This window comes from Dromiciops gliroides, chromosome 1 (genome assembly GCF_019393635.1).
Source record: "Dromiciops gliroides isolate mDroGli1 chromosome 1, mDroGli1.pri, whole genome shotgun sequence".
Taxonomy (NCBI): Eukaryota; Metazoa; Chordata; class Mammalia; order Microbiotheria; family Microbiotheriidae; genus Dromiciops; species Dromiciops gliroides.
In genome coordinates, this window is record NC_057861.1 from 294,180,127 (window position 1) to 294,205,427 (window position 25,301).

The 25,301-nt window shown below is 35.8% G+C and overlaps 1 protein-coding gene across 1 annotated transcript in view; it reads right to left on the reverse strand.

Annotated features, from left to right (window-relative positions):
* MRPS28 (mitochondrial ribosomal protein S28) overlaps positions 1-25,301 on the reverse strand; it is a 171,054-nt gene that overhangs the window by 137,287 nt on the left and 8,466 nt on the right. Inside the window, 2 exon segments of the mRNA XM_043975685.1 lie at positions 3,896-4,022; positions 4,025-4,064. Of these exon segments, the coding sequence (XP_043831620.1) occupies positions 3,896-4,022; positions 4,025-4,064 (167 nt within the window).

A 25,301-nucleotide genomic window follows, 5' to 3' on the forward strand; every position in this document is an offset into this window, starting at 1 on the left:
AGTTATCTAGTTCAACTCCCTCATTTTATAGCTGAGGTAGCCCAGGGACATAAGTAGCTTGCCTAAGATCACACAGGTAATGCAGAACAGGATTTGAATTGATCCTTTTACCCTCTCCCAATTGATCACTTGTTCAATGTATCATATTGTAAGCTCAGCTTCTTTACCCACAGGTTTTTCTATCCTAGAGGTAGAGGGGGTCTCAGAGAACATCTTAGTCCAATATCGTCACTTTATAAGAGAAGGAAACTAAGACCTATAAAGTTTAATGTTAAATGACTTGCCTAAGGTCATCCCAGTCTGAGTAAGTGGCACAACTAGGAAATTTAAGCCCCCAGGTCTCTGACTCTAAATATAGCACACTTTCAAATAAACCATACTATCTATTAATAGGCTTCTTGCTATTAATTTAGACAAAATTCTATTATTTTTTACATAATTGGTTTTCTAGTTTCTAGAACAGATTTTTAAAAAAGAAAAACGAGGGGACACGCTGAATATATTCAGAAAGGGGAAATGAACAAGGAGAGAAAAGTTTAAAAAACGATGAAATAGAAGTAAAAAGCCATTCCATTCAGTTCCATTTAAAATGGATGTATAACACTACCTATAGTGATAAGCCTTAAATCTATGACTTTATCACAACACAGTACAATGATTTTGTTCGAACGATGACTAGAATCACAAATCTGGAAAAGGAATAATAAACAAGAAAGAAAAATCTAAATTATGTTCCGAATAAGTCATATGATGCCTAGCAACATTAATTGGTTCAACTTATATCAATATACATTTACTAAGTATGTGTCCCTACTATGTCTTTGCAGGAGATAAAAATATGATATCTCTGCCCTCACGGAGCTGATAGTAGAATAGTAGAAGGGACAAGACACAATCAAATTTAACTATAATTAGTAATAATGACAAGTGCATTAAAAATACATAACAAAAAATGTTACATAAAGCCCAGGTACTCAATTATGGACCTCTAGTAGTCATCAGAAGAGGTTACTATGTACAGGAGGTAGATAGGTAAGACATCATAAAGGAGAGAGTGCTGTGAAAAATCACTATATATTAACAGCTAATTGTTCCGCCAAGTTTTTTTTCCCTTTTCTACTTCCTCATCCAGACATCAACCAGTGTGAGAAATCTTAAGCAGAAATTTACCCAGGCCTAAGATCTAATCATATAGTAAAAAAAAAAATTTAAGTTTGGCTAATGGGTATATTCCTGCTCATTATGTTTTCTCAGACAGCTCTGGAGAACTGTGGATTCTCTCTTCTGTCAGACATGGTGATGTGGAAATCGATAAGTTTCTTGATTAAAAATTTAGGTGATCTAAATCATGTATGTCCACACCCTCACTGTAATATAGCCCAACTTCTCATGTAATACTCATTTTCTCATAATTGTTAACCAGAGTTGATCGCCATCCCTCAGGAACTATAAACTGTGAATCCCACTGCCATGAAGGGTCTGTGGTCTAAGAGAGTAGCCAAATGACCATCCTTTTATTAATAAATGTGCGTCTTATTATAAAAATGATTAAAATTAGCCAGAAACTAAGTCTCTCAGAACTTTCAAAAGTGTCACAGTGCTTCAGTCAGTTTTTGCAAAAATACAGCATTAAATTATAGGGGGCTGTTAGTTCTTCGTAAATAAATGGTACATGGTTCCTACATGACGCAAATCAGAATGACAACATTTTAAAATGTAAAGAGGATAGAGAAGTAAAGGTTAGATACATTCTTCCTGGCTGGAAACATTTCTCCCCCTTTGTGAGGGAAGGAAAGAGCTCAGCAATCCTTTTCTGATTGGCCAGAATCATCTCTTTCCATCAATCACAGAAGAAAGGGATTTCCTTGGTATCTCTGGATGAAAAAAATCATCCAAAATGGCATCACAAATTACTAACTGCTATAGATATCAAAGAAAACATACATATACACATACACGTATGTTATTTATGCATTTATGTATTTTGTATGTATGTTATCAGATATTTTCATAGTAAAAAAACCTGGAAACTAAGGGGGTGCCCACCTTTTGGAGATGACTAAACAAATTGTAGTATATGAGCATAATTATTGTGCCATAAGAAATAATGAAAGAGATTGTTTCAGAGAAGTTGGGAAGATCTACATGAAACTGATGCAGAGTGAAGTAAGAAGTAGAACAATTTATACAATGAGAACAACTTTAAAATATTTTAGAATTCTGATCAATGCCTTCACAATGATTCCATGGAACTAAAGATGATGTCAAGAGCTTGTTTTTACAGAGTTCTTTTCATGTTGTCTCTCAAGGGCAGGGACTGTCTTTTGCCTTTCTTTATATCTCCATTGCTTAGCACAATACCTAGCACAGAGTAGACCTTTTAAATAAATGCTTAATTGATGAACTGTCAGAAGTTTCTCTTTATATATCAAGTCCAAATTTGGCTCTGCTAACTTTACCTACTACTTCCTAGATCTACCTTCTAAGTCATCATTTGTCATTGTATCTCCCCCTCTCACCACCTGCAAGTCTACTCTACAGGCTAAAGACTATTCTTATATTCTTTTATATCCAGGCTCCCTAATGTATCAGGTAAGCTGCCAGTCTATTTCAATTTCTGATCCCTCCTCATTTTCAGGTCAAAAATATATTTGATAATGTCCTTTATATCAATTCTTGCATATAAGTTTCATCTGTTGATGTTGAACAATATTTTTAAAATTCCTTTGGGGTTTGTTTGTTTAATTTGTCTGACATGCAGAGTTTTACAGTCTGCAGCAACAGATCACTGGCATTAAAGTAATGGCTTTTGCAGTGGTATGAAGTTGAGAATAACTGAAAGTAGGATGCAATCTCCCAGAAGAAAATCAGTACAACTCAGAGTCCAGGTATATGATCAGTATTGCTTCACAAAGTAGCAAAAAATAGTGGAGAGAAAAATATGTCTATTTTTTCTCCTGTTTTGTGAAATAATATTCTTAAATACTAAGATATGGTACCAAACATGCCACATGATGAAACTGAAATGGTACTTAAGATGAATTAGTAAAGAATGGCTGGCCTGATCCAAAGCACAGAGAACAATTCCATCTGAAGGAGGACACACTATGGGAATCATTTGGGGATTGATTTTGAAGCTACTCAAATAGGGAAAGATAGGAAATGACTAGAAAATCATAATCATCTTAACATCTGACATTAAAATAATGCTTTAAGGATTATAAATCACTTTCTATACATTATCTCAACTAACCTCTAAGAACAATCCTAGGGTAGAACCAGAGGTATTATTATCTCCATTTTATAGATGAGGAATTGAGCAACTGAGAGTCATGTGGGAATAAACAAACTGGAGTATATGAATGTGATGGAATATCATTACATCAAAAGAAATAAGATTGTGAAGAATTCACAGCAATTGAAAGACTTGCAAGACTTGAAAATACCCCTTTATTTCTGTCTTTGTACATCAATACCACAGATATACTAGACCCTTAATAAGTGATTGCTGAATGAAAAGAATTGAATTGATGCTAGAATGAATGTAAGTCAGAAAGTAAGTAGAATATGTATTGGGAACACAACATCACGGAACATAACAAAACACACTAGAACTCAGTTGGAGGTACTAACTAATCTTGATTCCACAGAACTGATGATGGATGAGGCCTCCTTTCAGGAGACAGGTAGGGATCAAAGGAGAGAAAAGAGCATATTACGTCAACCACAATCAGTGTGGTGGTTGGTTTGTTTTGCTTAACTTAAGACTTCTTAGAAGAAATGGCTCTACTGGAGTGGGGGAATTAGGAAGGACTAGATTTTTTTCTTTTTTAAAGCATCAATAAAATATTTTTTAAAACACCATTTTTAGTACTCAAATGATGTTACTACTTACTCTCCATCTGATTCTGGTCTTTTGCATACCAATGAAAACTTGCCACCAAAATCTATATAAAGGTCATTCTCTACAACATGGAAGATTCGTCCAAAGACTATTTTATCTTTTGCAGGTCCCATCTGATTAGAGGAGAATGTCTCAGCAGAGATGCGAAGGATTTCACATTCTTTGAGAGTCCTACATAAAGGAAGAAAAAAAAATTATATATATGTATGCCTCTATATGCACATATATGTATATGAACACAACATATTAAAATGAAAAACATATGCAAGAAGTGATATAAAGGACATTATCTATTATCTAGATTATAATATTATTAGATATTATCTAGATATTATTATCTAGATTATAATATTATTAGATATTATACTAGATATGGGATATTTTCTTCTGTGTGTTTTAAGGGAAAGAGAAGAGGGGGTCATGATTGCAAAAAAGTTTTGAGTAAGGAAAAAAGGGAGGCTGAGAGAGCTTGCATTGATGTACTTCAATCTTTTCAATGAAATAGGATGATAGTTAATCTGCTGCATATGATTTCATATTACATTACTTTATTTTATTAGTATATTTTGTTTTTATATTCCCTTTCTTCCCAATATCTCTTCCCTCTCTCCCACCTAGAAAAGTCATCCGTTATAACAAAGAAGAAAAAGAAAAAAAAAAGTTCAGCAAAACAATATCAATCAAGTCCAACACTATATGCAATGTTCCATATCTATAGTTCCTGTCCTCTGCAAAGAAGGAAGTACATCCTCAAATTATTACACCACTGATTTTGATGTTGCTGTTGTGGTGGTTCTTTTCACTTACACTGTTGTAGTAGAATGTATACTATACCTTGTTCTCCATGTTCTGCTTACATCATTTTGCATGAGCTCCAAAGATTTCCCATGTATACATTTTATTTAAAAGAAGGCAGGACAGGGAGGGTCGTTATAAATATGCTAAATCTCAAGAAGGTTGCAGAAGCATGCAGGGGCCTCACTAAGGGGGAAGGCACAGCAGAGGTGATTGATGACTTGGCACCATAAAAAGTTATCCTATAAGCCAGCTTTGTCATGGGACCACAAGTTACCAATATCAGTCTAGAATGTCACAGGAAACAAGTTGTTAAATGTTCACAGCTTTGGTGTTATCATTGAACCTTCCATTTCCCCTACCCCATATTATGAGTTACCTAGTCCTGCTGATTCTACCTACAACAGCAAATCTCTCATCCCTCCTTCCTTCTCTACCTTTTACTCCAAACTTCAATACTGTAGCTTACCAAATGTCTCCTTTCCCACATAGTTGCCAAACTGATATTTCTAAAGAAAGGTCTGAACCAGGTACTTTCCTACTCAAACACATTCAGTGGCTCTCTATTGCCTCTAGGACAAAATGCAAGATCCTCAGGGCTAGTATTTAAAGCCTTCAAATAGCTTCCAGATACTTTCCCAGTTTTATTTCATAACATCCTCCTTCAGGGACTCCCCATTCCAGTCCAACTGGCCTACCAGCTGCACCCTACAAAAGCAAGAGGGATATAAAAGAGTAAGTTTTCATAGCTTATAAGAATACAGTTGTCAAACATAGGGTTAAGGATACATACTGCTAGTGCTATTTCTTGCTGAGTGGAACTGAATACCAAGACCCTCTAGGGTTCGTTTGTTTGTTTGTTTGAATTCAGGAGAATATATTTGTGTGGTAGCAAACAGGATCAGCACAGAGTGGAAAATCACCAGGTCTGAGGAGATGGGAATCTACCTCAGTAGAGGCTTTTTGAAAATAGAGTCACAGGGATGTAACCAATGAAAAGCTTTCTGTTATGCAGTTTGAAAAAAAGAAATCTTTATGCACTACCTATCTATGTGGCAGAGGCTGTTATCTATTAACATCCCTCAACTCCTAGAGGTTTAGATTTCCTCCTAGAAATTACTTTTTTTAATGTCATTTATTTTTAGAATTCTTTTTTAAATTCCAAATTCTCTCTCCCTCTTGCCCCCTCCTCTTCCCATTGAGAAGGCAAGCAATATGACATAAAATTTAAATCTGAAACCAAATAAAACATTTCTATATTACCCAAGTTGAAAAAAAAGGAGCAAAAAAATAAAGTGAAAAAATAATACTTCAATTTGTACTCAGAGTTCATCAGTTCTCTCTGGAGGTAGACAGACTTTTTCATCATGAGTCCCTAGGAATTGTCTTGGATCATTGTCCTGATCAGAATAGCTAGGTCTTTCACAGTGATCACTGTTATACTAATTCTGTTATTTTATACAATGTTTTCCTGGTCCTGCTCACTTCACTCTCCATTAATTCATATAGGTCTTCTTAGGTTTTTCTGAAATCATCTCCCTAATGATTTTTTAAAAAATATTTTAAAACTTGTATTTGTTTTGAGCATTCTTGTCTTTTACAATTTGTAGTTCCAGATCCCCTCTCTCCCTCCCCACCCCTCCTCCAGCCACTGAGAAGGCAAACAATATATCAATTATAGGTGCAACATCGTGTAAAACATTTCCATATTAGCCATATTGAAAAAAAAAACCAAGATTGAGAAATTGTGCTTCAATCTGCACTCAGAGTTCATCAGTTCTCTCTGGAGGTGTGGATAGCATTTTTTCATCATGAGTCGTTGGAACTCTCTTGGGTCACACTGTATCTGATCAGAGTAGCCAAAGTCTTCACGGTTGATCTTCATTACAACATTGCTATTAATGTGCACAATGATCTCCTGGTTCTTCTCACTTTACTTAGCATCAGTTCCTATAGATCTTGCCATGTTTTTTTTTATGAACATTCCTCCCTGGTCATTTCCTTATAGCATATTAGTACTCCACAATCATATGTTACAACTTGTTCAGTTCATTCTCAATTGATGAGAATCCTCTGTTTCCAATCCTTGCCACCATAAAAAGAGCTGTTATAAATGTTTTTATACATATAGTCCTTTTCTTTTTTTCTTTGATCTCTTTGGGGGTATAGACCCTAACAGTAGGTATTGCTAGATATAAAGGCATGCACAGTTTATAGCCCTTTGGGCATAGTCAAGATTGTTCTCTGGAATGGTTGAACCAGTTCACTACTCGACCAACAATTCATTAGCGTACCTATTTTTCCTCATCCCCTTCAGCATCTGTCATTTCTAATAGGTGTGCAGGTCGTCAGCTCAGAGTTATTTTAATTTGTCTTTCTCTAATCAACAGGGATTTAGAGCATTTTTTTTATATGACTATAGATAGCTTTGATCCCTTCTTGGAATTCTATCCATACCTCAGTCTAGAGAGTTCCCCAGGGACTAATTCCTCCATTGTAATGTGTTTTAGGATAAACTTGTTTAGCCTAGCCTACCACAGGGATGATTATGGAAGAGATGTAGAGAAACAAATTACAACCTTACAACTTATCATGTGAAGTGAGAAAAAGGAGTCAAGGTTGAAAATTTAGGTGACTGGAAGGATGGTGGTATTATCAACAGTAATTGGATAATTTGGATGAGAGGGCAATTTGAAGGGAGGGGAAATAATGATTTCTGTTTTGGATATGTTGGATTTGAGATGCCCACTAGGAAAATACAATTTGAAATGCCCAATAGGCAATAGGTGATATAGGACTGAGAGTGGGACTGGATATATAAATCTGGGATTATCTTCGTAGAGATGATAGCTGAATTCCTGGGATCTGATGAGATTACCAAGTGAAAGTATAGAGAAAAAAAGAGAAGGAAAGCCTCTCTTTCTGGTGGCAAAGAATTGAAAATCGAAAGACCGCCCATCAATTGGGGAATGGCTGAACAAGCTGTGGTATATGAATGTAATAGAATACTTCTGTGCTGTAAGAAATGATGAGAAGCCAGGATTTCAGAAAAACCTGGAAAGACTTAAGTGGACTGAGCTGAGTGAAGTGAGCAGAACCAGGAGAACATTGTACATAGTAACAGCAACATTGTGTGACAATCAACTGTGATAGACTTAGCTCCTCTCAGCAATACAATGACTCAATATGATTCCAGAGGACTCATGATAGAAAATGCTCTCCACATCCAGAAAAAAAAGAACTGTGGAATCTGAATGCAGATTGAACCATACCGTTTCTACTTTTTGGTGGTTGTTTTTTTTTCTTTTTTGAGGTTTTTTCCTTTTGTTCTAATTCTTCTTTCACAACATGACTAATGCAGAAATATATTTAATATGATTATGCATGTATAACCTATATTAGCTTGCTTTCTGTCTTGGGGAGAGGGGAGGGAAGGGAGGGACGTAGAGAAGTTTGGAACTCAAAATCTTTTAAAAATAAATGTTAAAAACTATCTTTACATGTAACAGAAAAATAAAATAATATTAAGATTTGAAAAAATTTTAAATAAAAGCTTTCGTTGTAAATGAGCGAATAAACAAATGAATAAATAAAAAAACACAAAAATATATAGATGCATACATAAATGAATGAAAAGAAAAGAAAGAAAAAAAGAGAAGGAAAACCCAAGACAAACACTTATGAACACCATCCACAACAAGTGGGCATGGCATAGATAAAGATTCAGTAAAGAAGACTGAAGTGTAAAACATATATGAGCGAGAGCAGAGCCATGAACACTCTGAGGAAAACATCCAGAAGGAAGCAGCTGACTGCATCAAGTGCTTCTGAGATATCCAGAAAGATGAGGATTGAGAAAAAAGCCATTAGATTGTCAAAAAAATTACCAGTAATTTTTGAAGAAAGCCATTTCAGTTATATGATGAAGTCAGAAGCCAGACAACAGAAGGTTTAAAAGAAAATGAGGGGGAAGCTAGGTGGTACAGTGGATAAAGCACTGGCCTTGGATTCAGGAGGACCTGAGTTCAAATCTGACCTCAGATACTTGATACTTAATAGCTGTGTGACCTTGGGAAGTCACTTAACCCTCATTGCCCCACAAAAAACAAACAAACAAAAAAGAAAATGAGAAGAGAAGTGGATGCACTAAGTGTGGACAGCTTTGGGAAGAAGAGATATACTATAATATAGGCACTAGAATATCTAGTGAGGGTTTTTAAAGGATGGAAAAGATTTGGGCGGGAAGGGAAAATGAAAGGTCTACTATGTGGCAGATACTGTGCTAAGGCCTTTACAAATATCTCATTTGATCCACACAACAACCCTGAAAGATAAATGCTATTTTAAATCCCCATTTTACAACTGAGGAAACTGAGATCAAGTGACTTGCCCAGGGTTGCTCAGCTAGTAAGTATTTGAGGCCAGATTTGAATCAGGTATTCCTGACTCCAGGCCCACCATTCTATTCACTGTGCCACCTAGCTGCCTAAAAGCATGCCTATTTGAGCATGTTTGTAGAAATTAGTGAAGCAATCAACAGAAGAAATTGAAGATTAGAATGGGAACATGGAGGGGGTAATCTGTTGGAAAAGAGGACAGAGGGTGGGATTAAGGGTACATACAGAAGGGCTGGCATTGGCAAGCAGAAAAGTCACCTTATCATCAATAACCATTATTTTATTACTATCATGTAGGCTCATTCTACCTCAATCAAATGTGAAGTAGTGGAGGACAGAGGATGAAGAGGAGGAAAGAAGAGGGAGCTCTTGGCAAATGGCCTAAATTTTTTTTTTTAAGTAATGTACTTACCTAAGAGGGAAAGGGAAGTGGTGTCATGGGAGCCTTGAAAAGGTTTAGGACAGTTGTTGTAGTGAGATAGGGAATCAAATAGGGAGGAAAAGTAGGATTGCCATGCTGCAGAAAGGACCCAGTTGAGATAAACTAGTATAAATCTGTTCTACCCTTAGATCTACCAAGTACTAAGTCATGTGAACTTGGGCAAGTTGTTTGACCTATCTAGGCCTTAGTATATTTGTAAAATAAAATGTGTTAACCTTTGAGGTCTCATCTGCATGTAGCTTCCTATTCCAGTTTATTTCATGTTTAATAACTTCCCCCATATACATATACATACGTGTATACATATGTGCACATATATACATATGTGCACATACACACATGGTTTGTATGCGCATATATACATATGTATATATGTACACGTATATGTGTGTATGTATCTACATATGTGCATCTATGTACATTTATGTGTACCACACACACACATATATATAGGGTTCTCTAGAGATTTAGAATTCCTGATGTCAAATGATAAGATGGCATTCTTAGACCTTGACATACATGCACACACTAAATCGAAGTTATCAGCTCCAAGGTGTAGCCAACTAGGTGCTTCACCAAAATGACAAATCCGGTATCAGTATTTTCCATAAACAGGTCTAAGACACTGAATCACAAAATGTAACAATCACCAAGTACTGACAGTATGCCAACCTTCTCTGCAATCTGTACCAGCATGAGAAGAACGATCAGTGTTGGATTAGACACCTCGTAAATACGACTCCCTGCTGTAACATGGATTGTGGGAGTTGCCACATTCATTATTTTTAAGAAGTGATCTGACAGGTAAATGAGGAGAATTGGCTTCTTTTCCCCTTAGTATTCAGAAAGAGTCTTTCTAGTCAATGATTCTGAAAGAACTTAGTCTAATTGAGTGTGTTTGATGCAAACATAAAGAAATGAAAGGAGCAAGGGATTTATTCTTAAGTAGAAAAATTCAAATGTTAGACCAGTCAGTGTATGGTGACATCACTTCATCCAGGCAAGAAAGCATATTAATTTCTAGCAACTATTTCCTGTCACAAAATCCAAAGTGGCAAAAAAGGGAAAGAAAGAGAGCGTGATAGAGGAGAATACAGAAAACAAGCATCTTCTAATATAACGTTTGATAAGGGTCTACTTTTAGCTTCGTTCCAAGCAATCTAATCATTCAATCATTAAGTGTCTACTATGTACAAGCAGTCAGTCAGTAAACATCTATTAAGAACCTACTATGTGCAAGGAACTATGTTAAGCACTGAGGATAAAAAGGAAGGCAAAAGACAGTCCCTACCTTTAAAAGTTCAAAGTCTAATGGGGATCTAACGTGATTAAGTCTCATTAATTTGGTAAAACCTCATAAAAGGTTTACTCAAAACAGCACAAACATAAATATAAAACCTGCCTCAGCGTCATCATTATGATGAACAGACTAAAATAATTACATAAAATGGATAAATCAATTCCCTTTCAAAAATCACAGGGGGAAAAGAGCCCACAATACTCTCTTGATTGTTTGTTTACTATTTTCTTTACATCACTGATGGTCATGTATGCACTTTTCCTAGTTCTATTTCATTTTGCATCAGTTCATATACTATGTTTTTGCTATTCTCAGTATTCATCCTACTCATTATTTCTTACAGTACAGTAATATTGCTATTACTTCATGTACCACAATTTATTTAGTCATTCACCAATTAATGGGTATTTATTTAGTTTCCAATTCTTTGCTATTACTAAAAAAAAAGTGCTGCTATTTATGGGCCTTTCTTGGGGTATGGATATTTCAGTCACTTCTTTTGCATCATTCCAAACTGTTTTCCAGAATGGTTGTGCCAATTCACAGCTCTATCAACAACACCTTAGTTTCTACAATCCCTTCAACATGGACTAGACAGGTTTTGGGGTTTTTTTTTTTCCATTCTCATGGTTTTTCCTTTTCATTGTATGAAGTGAAGCCTGAGGGTTGTTTTGATTTGCATCGCTCCTCTTACAAATGATATACAATTTGCTAATAATTTGCAGTTCTTTTATATGATTGCTAATAAGACAGAAGCATACTATTTTATTTTTGTTATTGGATTTATGTTATTTTTCTTGTTTATTCTTTTTTGACGTTTTTTTCTTCTTTTTGTCCTGATTAAGGTGAAACATGTTTAACATGATAGTAACGTATAACCTATATCAAACTGCTTGCTGGCCTTAGGAGGAGAGAGGGAAGGGACAGTGAAAGAAAAATTTGGAACGCAAAAAATATCTTTACATGCAATTGAAAAAATTAAAAAGAAAAATTCAAAATGAAAAGAAAAAAATATATGATTGCTAATACTTGTAGATGATTGCTAATAGTTTGCAATTCTTCTTTTGAGAACTGTTAACACCCTCTGAGCACTTATCTACCGGGGAATGGCGTTTAGTCTTACCTATTTCTATTACTTATCTATAAATCTTAGATACCAAATCCTTATCAGAGATATCAAAGATTTCACCCCCAGTTAACCTTTTACCTTCTTATCCTAGATTTATTAGTTTTATTCATTTTGATCTGCTTTTCTTCTAATGTTTTATGGTATCATTGTTAACATTCAGGTCATATACTCATTTTAACTGGACTACAGTAACATATTACTGAATTTATACCAGGAATGTAGGGTTGGTTCAATATTAGGAAAACTATAACATAATTAACTACATTAATAACATAAATAACAAAAATAATATGATTATATCACAAGATGCAGAGAAAGTTTTTTTGTTTTTTTTGGGGGGGGGGCAGGTTGGGGCAATGAGGATTAAGTGACTTGGCCAGGGTCACACGGATCTGAACTCAAGTCCTCCTGAATCCAGAGCTGGTGCTTTATCCACTGTGCCACCTAGCTGCCCCCCCCCTTTTTTTGGTTTTGTTTTGTTTTTTTCAGAGAAATCTTTTAACAAGATACAACATGTATTCCTGTTAAACACTAAGAAAGCACAGGAATAAATGCAGTTTTCCTTACAGTGATATATTGTTTATCTAAAATCAAGAGTCAATATTATCTGTAATGGGGATAAACTAGAGGCATTTTCAGTAAGACCAGGGATAAAGCAAGAATATAAATGCTAGCTATAGCAATAAGACAAAACTAGATAGATAGACAGACAGACAGGAAGGAAGGAAAGAAACTGAAGGAATAAGCATAGTCAAAGAAGAAAAACCCTATCACTCTTTGCAAATGATATGATGGTTTACTTAAAGAACCCTAGGATCAACTCAAAAATTAACTGAAACAATGAATGACTTCTGCAAAGTTGCAGGATATAAAATAAACCCAAATAAATCAATAGCATTTCTGTACATTGCCAACAAAATCCAACAGAAAGAGATAAAAAGAGAAATTGCATTTAAAATACTTAAATACTTGAGAGTCTACCTGTATGTAAGACACACAAAGGAACTATATGAACACAATTATAAAACATTTTTATACAAATATAGATTTAAATAATAGGAGAAATATTGTCAATTAGCAGGCAGATCCAATATAGTAAAAATGATACTACCTAAATTAATTTACTTACTCAGTTCCATACCAATCAAACTACCAAAGGATTACTTTAGAGGGCTAGGAAGAGTAATAACAAAATTCACCTGGAACAAAAAGTCAAGAATATCAAGGGAATTAATTTTTTTAAAGTGGAAAGGAAGGGGTCCTATCAAATCTCAAACTATAATATAAAGGGATACTATACAGTATCAAATATCAAACTATACTATAATGGGAAACTGGCAAAAGTTTCTTGTATAAAGTACAATTTTAGCCAGGATGTGAAGGAAGCCAGGAGATGGAGATGAGAGGGAGAGAATTCCAGGAACGAGGGTCTTCCAGTGAAAATGCTCAAGGTTAGGAGACAGTTTATTATGCAAGGAGACACTTGGACTTCAGAGGACACAGAAGGGCATAAAGTGTAAGAAGGCTAAGTAAAAAACTAACATTTCTCCTATTCTCCTTATTCTTCTCCTAGCCTGGCCTTTTCCTATCTCCCTGACTCCTCCCAAGGTATTCTTTTGTTTTTGTTTTTGTTCTTTTTTTTGGCGGGGCAATGGGGGTTAAGTGACTTGCCCAAGGTCACACAGCTAGTAAGTAATTTCTCCTATTCTCCTTATTCTTCTCCTAGCCTGGCCTTTTCCTATCCCCCTGACTCCTCCCAAGGTATTCTTTTGTTTTTGTTTTTGTTCTTTTTTTTGGCGGGGCAATGGGGGTTAAGTGACTTGCCCAGGGTCACACAGCTAGTAAGTGTCAAGTGTCTGAGGCCAGATTTGAACTCAGGTACTCCTGAATCCAGGGCCGGTGCTTTATCCACTGCGCCACCTAGCTGCCCCCCTCCCAAGGTATTCTTGTCCAAGATTATCCCAGAGGAAGTCAGCAGAACTTACTTTTCTAATCAGCCCTTCATGGTGTATAAAAACATCTTCTTTGTATAGAGCTTTGAGCTAGATCATCAATGGTATAATACTCTACATTTGATAACAGGGGTGCTCCCAGCATACTAGAGTGAAGGAAGCTGAAGGCATAAAGTTCACTGCTCACTGAGTCTTTCATTTAAGAGCTAGTAGGAGCAGTTATTTTTAAAACATCTCTAGCCTTGTAAGTCTCTCAGGTAAGTTACTTCCATGGTCTTGTAATTAGAACCAGAGCACTACTTGGCTGGCACGCCAGGCTAACACACAAATTCACATAGGCAATAGGTACCAGAGCTGAAATTTGAACCCAGTTCCTAACTTCAAATGGAGTGTTGTTTGTATTATATTTTGCTGCCTCTTAATGAACAGAAAATGAATGTATACCAGTGTAGTGCCAAGTTCAAAATCAGCTAAATTTGTGGTCAATAAAACAAAGTTTAAAAATAGGGAGATATATGCATGAGCATATTCTGATGAAAACTTTAGAAGATGTGGCATAAGTCTACTGCAGTTGTAAACTGATCTATTTCAGCTGTTGACTACAAAAATTAGGATATGTACAAAAGTTAAGATATTGACTTTTCATTGTTTTTAGAATACTTTAAATGGGAAAAAAACTGTCACAATGAGGAAGCCAGAGTCCAGAAATCAATTCAAATACAGTAAACACTCTGTCTTCTTGTCAAACAAAAATATGTAGCAAAGAAAGATATAACAGGGATCCATCCAAACTCATTTGTCAAACATCAGGGATGAAAATGACAGATTATGAGCAGTGTCACCTCACAAAATAATGGAAGGCAATTAGAAAAAATGAGCCAAATAAAAACTTGATGTAAAAACTAGCCAGACTAGACGAGATCAAGAACATTTTTAGGTGAAATGTGAAGAAGGCAACGAAAAGACCTGAAATGGAAGAGATCTGCCAGTATTTTTAAGGAAGCCCATTCTCTCTTCAGCAAATGACAAGAGAACTACAGCTTTTGGACTCCACCATCTCATACTATTTGAAGACTTGGCAGTGGCACTTAAAAACATTAAATCAGGAGAATATGTTATACTTGACCAAATAAAAAAAGAAAAGATATCTGTGTTAAAGACAAGACAAATTTGATTTTCAAGATAATTCAAAAGGAAGAATGGAAATACAGGCATGACATAACATGTTCCCAAAAAGCACCATGCCATGCAAAATTACTCAATAAAACCACAGAAAATATGGGGAAACTGGGGTTAGAGGGATAATGCTCAAAAACTTAATGAGTGGCACCGTTTTTAAAAAGATTAGGAACCTAATAAAAACCATTAGCACAAGTTTATATATGTCATATGGTTAAAAAATACTACAATAAATAGTGGCCCAGGCCCAGCCCAGGCCTGTATGAGTAATTTGGGTAGACTATAACTTGGAGCAGGCTGAGGTCTTAATGTAAAGGAGTGAGGTTGTAATGTAAGGGAGTGAGGTTGGAGGTGGTCCAGTGGTTCTGATCAGCCCCTTCTCCATTCACAGCTCCCACTATACCAGAAGATATAAAATAAATATGGCTATTTACTTTGACAAAAACCTTAAGTTAGCTTGTAGAAGTGGGTTTAGGAAGGGTGGTAGCTTTTGAGTTATTTTGAAGTGGCAGGTTTCTCTGTTTCTTACCCCCCAAAAATGCACTGAAGCAAGCCCCAAATTTGTGTTATACTCAAAACCCTCCCTAATATATCAATTGCATTGAAACAAACTTACATTTTCAAAATAGGTTATAATGGAACCGACTGAGTACTATCTGGCTTTGTTTGTTTGGTGTTTTTTTTTTTAAGGCAACCAAGAAAACAAAAACAACTATTTCTTCACAATTTTCATCCCTTAAAAAAAACAAACTATGGGGGCAGCTAGGTGGTACAGTGGATAAAGCACCAGCCCTGGATTCAGGAGGACCTGAGTTCAAATCCGGCCTCAGACACTTGACACTTACTAGCTGTGTGACCTTGGGAAAGACACTTAACCCTCATTGCTCCACAAAAAAAATAAAATTAAAAAAAAACTTCATTAGAATGATCTACAGATAATATCCAAGGTACATTCTATAAAACTACAAAAAGGAAATTGGAATCTTAGCAAAAAACTTTCTACAGCAAACCCATCTTCATAGTCAAACAACCAATTAAGAAGTTTTAAAAATTTAAGATTATACTATGTTTGTTCTTCGAGGATTACAAAAAACAAAAAATTGATTCTACACCAAAATGGAGTTTTAAAGATATTGTTTCAACAAGATGTCTCCAGCATATGTTAAGATCACATAAGATTAACCAACAGATGCCAGAGAGATTAATTTTGTTGAATAATCAGTGATGCCAATATCAAGCAGGCATAAATAGGGAGCAATGTTGCCAAAGACATTTGCAATTATGATTAATGGAAGATGTCTTACACAGAGTCCACAGAGCAGAGGAATTTACTATACATTGTAGAGTCTCCAAAGGCTGCTTCCTGTCTGTGGATTAAACTGTCCTGATTACAAACTCTATGAAACTACAGGACCTCCCCCAAGAAGATGCACAGCAAATGAGACTGCCATAACAATCTAAATAGGGAAAACCAAATCAATGAAGTCTGCCAATACCCCACACAACAACATAAAAATGAAGAGGCAGTTCAGAGTTAGTCTATCAGTAAATATATAGCACTCTGCATAGAAAATGTGCTTGGCACCATATTGAATAGGAATTGGATTGCATTTGGGAAATGATGAAAAATCCCAAGCTGTTATCTAATAACAAAATCCATCATTTTAGCACTGATAGTCTCTTGGTAATGCTATATGGCTGAAATTATAGAACCAAAATTGCAGACAACCAAAAAGGCAATTCACTCTGCTTATTGGAGAGATGTCATCCAGTATTTCCTTACATAAATACTAAGGAACTCAAAAGATAAAACTGAGTATAAATTCTTATTATTATGATACTTAACAATGAAGGATATGTTTATTTTTATTTCACTAGTTACTGGTATACTTTTAAATCTACATTTGCAATGAGCAAATATTTTAATTTATATTTACTTTTTTAATTACATGTAAAAATATTTACTTTTTAAAAAATTTTGAGTTCCACATTCTCCTTTCCTCCTCTCCCTCCCTGCCCCTTGAGAAGACAAGCAATTTGATAAAGACTGTACATGTGCAATCATGCAAAACACATTTCCTACATTAGCCATGCTGCAAAAGAAAATACACACCAAAAAATTTTTTAAAAGACAAGAAAGATAAAGAAAGTTTATAAAAAGTATGCTTTGATCTGCAGACAACATCAGTTCTTTTCCTGGAGGTGGATAGCATTTTTCATCACAAGTCCTTTGGAATTGTCTTGGATCACTGTATTGCTGAGAATAGCTAAGACATTCACAATGATCATCATACAAAAATGCAGTTAATCATGTACAAAGTTCTTCTGGTTCTTCTCACTTCACTTTGAATCAGTTTATATAAGTGCTCCCAGGTTTTTCTGAAACCATCCTGCTTGCCATTTCTTATAGCACAATACTATTCCATCACAATCATATACCACAACTTGTACAGCCATTACCCAATCAATGGGCATCCCCTCAATTTCCAGTTCTTTGTCATCATGGAAAGAACTGCTATATTTTTGTATGTATAGGTCTCCCCCTACCCTTTAAAAAAATCTCTTTGGGATACAGGCCTAGCAATGGTTTTGCTAGATCAAGGTTACACAGTTCTATTATAGCCTTTTGCACAGTTCCAAATTGTTCTCCAGAATGGTTAAATGACTTCACAACTCCACCAACAGTGCATTGGTGTCCCAATTTTTCCACATTCCCTCCAACAGTTGTCATTGCCCTTTCCTGTCAGATTAGACAATCTGATAGATATAAGGCAGTACCTGAGGGATGTTTTAATTTGCATTTCTCTAATTAATATGATTTAGAGCATTTTTTTCCATATGCCTATAGATAGATTTGATTTCTTCTTCTGAAAACTGTCCATTCATATCCTTTGACCATTTATCAATTGGGGAGTGACTCATATTCTTATAACTTTGACTCAGTTCTATAAACATATGAGAAATGAGGCCTTTATCAGAGAAAATTGATGTAAAATTTTTCTCCAGTTTTCTGCTTTCCTTCTGAACTTGGCTACATTCGTTTTGCTTGTGCAAAAACTTTTAAATGTAATCACAATTATCCACTTTACATCTCATAATGCTTTCTATCTCCTGTTTGGTCATAAATTCTTCCCTTATGCATAGATCTGACAGGTAAAATAATTCATGCTTCCCAATTTGCTTATATCTACCTTTATATCTAAATCTTCTACCTATTTTGACCTTATCATGGAATACAGTGTGAGATTTTAGTCAGTACCTAGCTTCTGCCAAATTGCTTTCCAGTTTTCCCAGCAATTTTTTTCAAAAAGTAAGTTCTTGTCCCAAAAGCTTGGGTGTTTGGATTTGTCAAACACTAGATTTACTATGGTCACTTACCACTTTGTATTGTGTACCTAAACCATTCCACTGACCTACCACACTATTTCTTAGCCAGTACCAGATTGTTTTTATTATGACCACTTTGTAATATAGTTTGAGATATGGAACAGCTAGGCCATTATCCTTCAATTTTTTTTTCATTGATTCCCTTGATGTTCTTGACCTTTTGTTCTTTCAGATGAATTCTGTTATTATTTTTTCTATTTCTACAAAATAATTTTTGGTACTTTGGGATGGCACTGAAAAAGTAAATTAATTTAGGTAGAATTGTAATTTTTATTACATTGGCTCAGCCTGCCCATGAGCAATTACTATTTCTCCAATTGTTTAGATCTGACTTTATGTGTGTGAAAAAAAATGTTTTATAATTGTGTTCATATATATTGTCTACAGTTATTTTAAAATCAATTTTTCTTTCTATTGCTTCCTGTTGGGTTTGTAATATATAGAAATGCTGAAGATATATGTGGGTTTATTTTATATCCTACTACTTTGCTAAAGTTACTAATTATTTCAACTAGTTTTTAAATTGATTCTCTAAGATTCTTTAAGTATACCATCATATCATCTGCAGTGATAGGTTTGTTTCTTCACAATGAACAAATATTGAAAATGGGAGAGTAGAATTTACTGACATACTGTTAAGGCTAAAATTCTAGCTAGTCTGTCTAAAATATCTAATGAGTGGTCGCCATAAATTATAAGCTTTAGCAAGAGTTAGACTTTTAAGCATTATTAAGGAGAATAAGAATTTGGTAAAGAGAGAGAGAAAGGCCTACATTCATCTATCTATTAAAGGGAGAGCACATTTCTCGCTCCCTTTTCCACCAGCGTCCTCAGGAAAGAGAGCCCAGTCAGAGCGCCAGGCTCCCCCCTTCTTCCTCCCACAAGCAAACATCACTTCCTGATGCCAAAGAAAAGACTCCTGGTCTTGCCCTCAAGACCTTCACTTCATGGCAGAACTTTCCTATAGTAAGTCTCCAGTAGGTGGCATCATTCCAATCATTAGTCCCCCCCCCCCCCCCGCTTTGTTTCCTCAAAAACGGGGTGTTTCCTTGATGAAACAGTCAAAAATAACAGAATATAACATTTTTCAGGTGTCATGAACACATACTAAATTTGGCTTTGATCCATACACATGGTGGTAAAAAATGTTATAGATTGCATAACTACCTCAACACTCTATTATATAAAGGAGGGAATGTAATAGAATTTATTAATTTGATCATTGACAATGCAATGCTAAGGTTTAGTAAAAATCCAGCAATTCAAACAGTTAAAGTCCAGAATCCAGCTTTCCAGACCAGAGTCCAGAATCCAGTTTTCCAGACCAGAATCCAGCTTCCTCCTGATGACATCTTACCACTTCAAGAAGACAAGAGAACTCGGAGACTTTATATGAACAGTTTTGTTTTGTTAGTTTTTGCTATCTCCTTCTGTTATTATATACCATCTGTAACATGTACTCTCTGCAGAGGCCCTCCCTCTGCAAGACCAATGTCAAAGCGTCACATTCATGAGGGACCGCCCCTCTGGACAAAACTTTTCTCTCTCCTTTTTCTATATTGATATTGACATATTATTAGCTAGCATAGGATATTATTTTTGGCTGTTTCATTGAGCAAACTCATTTGTTTTTCAAATGAAACAAAGGGGGGAATGTGGTAAAAAAATGGAAGTTTTAACTGAAATTTAAGAGTTGAACGCATACTACTGAAACGATTTTTGAAGGACCGCCCTTTTGGGGAGGAGACTGTGAGGAACATCCGTGTGCCTGCTGCTGCCCGGGACAGCGTGGCCAAGCATGCCATACTTCCGGGACGCCCACTTAAAACTGAGTCGTAAGAACAGAAGTGCTGGCTCGGCTCACACACTCTGGCTTCTGAGTTTAGCGGTGATGGCGTGTTCTGGTGATCGGCTCTGGTTCTCTGTGGCGGCACGCGTTTGACTCTGGTTCTCAGCCTGAGAGGCAGTTTTGGGATTCGGTGAGTTTTATAAAAGAATATAGACTAAGCTTAGATCTAAGACTATTCATTTGTATTTCTACTTTCCTATTTCCCTAATCAGTATCACCTGTTTGTTGTCTAAACAATAAAGGCTAATCTCTCTCTAATTAAAGCTCAGAGGCTTCTTTTCTTACTGGTCTGGGAGATATATATGGGAAAAGTTAAAAGAGGGAGTTTTAATGCTCTTATAGTCAATTTTAAATCTCACAATACAAAAAAGAAGTCATATAACCCATCCCTGTGACTTTAGTTACCTAATGAATACTTCTACCTTTACCTATGACATCCCAGGCAGAAAAGCATGTCTTGTCTTTTTATAGCTTCAAGGTTATTCCTATACATTCCAGTGTTTAGTCCTGCCCTCAATATCAGAAAGTACTTTCTGTCACATAACAAAAAAATGTTTGTCTCCCATTTCTACTTGTTTTTCTAGTCAATCAACAAGCATTTATGTAGTGCTTACTATGTGCTAGGCCCTATACTAATCTCTGAGAATAGAAGCAAAAGCAACAAGAGACAACATGTGAGTATATGATATATACGTATTAGATGAAAGGTATTATGAGAAGGGACAGCACTAGACTAAGTAGATGACAGAACAGGAATGGCCTCATCCAGAAAGGAATCTAGAATGAGGCCAGAAAAGTTAAAATAAGGAGGGGAGAAGGCACTGAGTCACAAGAGTGAGTGTAACATGTGAAGAATGGTGTGCTACAGGAAAGGCCAGTCCAGGTGGACTACCGATAGTGTCAAGAGAAGTGGGGTTATATAAGGAGACTGAAAATGTAGGAAGGGGCCAGACTCTGAGTCACTTTTAAATGCATTAAAGAGACCACTATATTTAATCCTGGAGGTGACTAGGAGCCATTGGTGTTTACTGAAGGAAAGAGGGAAGGTGTAATATGTGCTTTAGGAACATTACTTTCATAGCAGAAGGTATGGCAGCCTGTAGTGCAGAGACCCAAGACAAGGAAACCAATTAATTAGCAGGCTATTGCAACAGTCTGAGTGTGAGGTGATGAAGGCCTGTAATAGGATAGAGTCTGTGAGAGTGGAGAGAAGGAAATATAGAAGAGATGGTAAAGGTAGAAACAAGAAGATTTGACAACACACTGGCCATGGGGGGGGCTAGTGAAACACAGGAAGAATACAGAGCTCTCACTGCAGAATGACTAGTACAAGATACTGAATTTAATATACTGGTGGACACAATACTCTGACAAGATATAAGTCATTGTATGGTAATTATAATGCATAACAGCATTCTTGAAGAGAGCTCATTCACATGGGGACACATTCATCCATTCAAAGATGTTTGTGTTATGCTCCTATCCGGTGGCAATGCTTTCTTTGTGCTGGGCACTGTAGGAGATGCAAACAGAAACCACAGCCCTGCCTCAAGAAGCTTTCAGCCAAATAGAAACAATATGTGTACACAAATAAATATGGTACAAATTTAATTATAAACACTTAGCAAGTGCTAAGAAATTCAGTGACGTGTTCTCTTCAGAAGAATAAAAAATAAATCAATAACTTGTAAAGACATACTAGTAAAAGCAAAATTATGAAAAGAGGTTTCAAAATAATAAAGAGCAAAATTCACTTAAATGCCTATTAAACAGAACTATAAGTCCTATGCTGAGTTATGATATCTAGAAAGTTGAAAAATTGCGCTTTTTTTTCAAATGAGATAGTAATTGGAAAGTGCTTAGCACAGAGCTTCGCATATAATAGAAGCTTTAAAAATGCTAATAGCATCTAGGTAGAATAGTGGTTAGAGTGCTAGTCCTGAAGTCAGGAAAGATTCACCTTCCTGAGTTCAAATCCAGTGTCACACTTACTAGCTGTGTGACCCTGGGCAAGTCACTTAACCCTGGTTGCCTCAGTTTCCTCATCTGAAAAATGAGCTGGAGAAGGAAATGGCAGTACCTTTGCAAAGAAAACCCCAAATGGGGTCACAAAGAGTCATAAAGGATTGAAACAACAAAAAATACTAATACATTATTGTTAATCTAGCCTTCCCCACCTTTTTACTATTGCATTCTAATTCCTGACATTTTAAGTCCTATTTTACTTAGTCTTCAAATAGATTTTGATTTATTTCTCTGGAGTTTGATATAATTCACAACCTTTTCTTTCAATAATATCCACCACTGGTTTCTCATCCATTTTTTTTTTTAACAGCTTAATATGAATGAAATAAAAGACAAGCTGTTCATATGGTGAGAACAAAGCATAAACTGATGGACATTCCTCATGCTCCAATGGTGTCTTCCTGATATCTGGCAAGGAAAACCAAGAAAGGTTTCCCAATGATGCATAGATGCCCCTGCCCTGGTCCCCCTTTGGCAGACAACCTATGGAGGACATGCATTAGAGTCAGACTAGATGGGTGGGGATAAATGCATTGATATATTTGTCACTGGAGGGAATCAATACTGAAAATCAATGCTAACAAAAAGCCACTGGAATATCTGAATATAGTTAATGTTATAGGGAAATCCATTGATGGGGGTTTGGGATAGAGGTTTCAGGTAGGGGTTCTTAGGAATTCCTCTTTAAAGAATTACACTCTCTTGCACACAAAAACAATTAGAATAAAATAATAGTTTATTTAGGGTGCTAAGGAAAGGAAACCAAGAGAGAAATCCTTGGACTTCTTCTCATGGGGAGAAGGAATGGCACAGAGGCATGGCTCTGAGATACCTATCTCCTTGAGCAGGAGACAGCCAGATACTTTTATAGAGGACTGATGGGGGTGATCATCTGACTGTGGAAAGTTCTCTTATTGGGGGAGGACCATCCCCTACTGATGGTGGCTGGTGGAAGTTGAGTGAGGGGCAACTCAGGATCTCTCAAGCCATCTCTGTCCTCCTCATGCCACAAAGGCAGCAGCCACACCTAATTTTATCTCCCAGAGGGGTAGGGGAGACTGGAATGAAGGGTGGTGGTCCTGGAACAAGCTCAGTCCATATTCTATGCTGCTTTTCTCTTTAGGTGTGTCTGTCCTTTGGTTTTAGTTTCTCAAGGGGAAAGTTCTTTTGATTTACCCCACAAAACTTCTGGGGTACCCAGGCCCATAACAGTTAAGTTCTACATGATTTAAATTTATTTTAAAAATTAATCACAATAGAAGAGCCTTTTAAATTTTTTAAAAGGAATATGGAAGGGATTGTAAAGTTCATATCAAACCAAAAAAGTTTTGATTTTATTCCAAGATAGGCGACCTCAAAAACAGAAGCTTTTCAAATTTGATTAGTCTTTTTTTTCTTTTCATGTTATTCGATGCAAACAGATAAGACTGTTACGTTTTGTGTGCCTTAGTAATACAAATATAAATAAAGAAAATCTCATGCTACTTTAAAAAGAACTAAAGTTATTACAAAAAGGGAGGAACATGCCAATACAAAATGAAAAGATCTACCACTAATACTAGAAACTAAATGCTGATTTGGGAAGTATGATAGGATATAAGGTCAAAATTTGTGACCATCCACAGAACAAAAATATTTTATAAAACATGGTCTTTTCCTTTAATGATATGTGTTAAAGTATTATTTCATAAGGATATTACAGATGATAATAAACACCTATTTTCCTCTTAAGATTTTTATCTACTGCAATCCACTCAACTATTTTGAAATTAACTGGTTAATTCTTTTAGTCCTATACTAGGAATGTTACTATTTAGTGTGTCACTAAACACATATTTTAAAACAACATTCGGGTTAATTCACAATATACTTCTATAGGTAATTCAATAATTAATGGTAAACTCAATTAATTAGCATCATAGATTAAAAACAAATTCTTCTTAATGTCATATCAGTGGCAGCATTTGTTAATGTAACACGTGAAAAGTTACATATGGAGATTAAAGAATATCACAGCAAGGCCTAAAGAAGGTGGACATTTTTGAGAACAACAAAGAAGTTTAACAAGTAGCAAAGAATACTAATCTATATAAATAGCCTTAAAATTGTGGATTTGAGAGACACCATAAGTATTCTAGATATAAACACAAACATATATTTAAAGGAAAACCAAAACAGTAAACTACTATTCTCGGTTTTGTAATACTGAAATATTCTGTGGTCTAGCTTCACAATTACTCCCAATAACCCACTCTAATATACTGAAAAGAGACACGGCGCCCTCTACTGGAAGAAAGAAGACATTATTAAAGAAGAGAGATTTCTTTACTCAACTATCTCCACCTTGTGGTGATACGAAGTGACAGGCCACAGCATGCCAATTCAACAAAGAATTTAGCTTTCCCTTATACATAACATAACACTGCCTATTTCTATTGCTTAAAATAAATAATCAACAAAAGCTACGACTACTGAAAAGTATTCCACAAGGTCGGCTTTTTGAATCCCTATACTCCTTTCTATGAGGTAAAGACTTCTGTAACTGCAACAGCCAGCTTTCCTCTATCAATGTAAATGAACTGATAATGCATGAATATAGCATGAGCTATAACAGTTAAGAGTTGCCACATTTCACCAACCGTTGAGATTCTTGTGAAGATCCCTTTTCCCCTGCCCCAATTAGGTCAGCCTTCATATATAGAATCGGAAGAGAAAATTGCACACTCTTTACAGTAAAGGTTCTTTTGTCCGACAAGGAACCTGCCTCAAGACCACATCCTTTGCCAAAGGTAAACAGCATATTAGAAAATAAAGAAAACTCCTTAGGATATTTTGATTGTTTAATTCCTTCAATTTATCCATAAAATGGACTGTAATTTCTCCATTATGAGTTATACCCCATAACTGCTGGGAAGAGCTCTCCACAAATTATGATAACATTC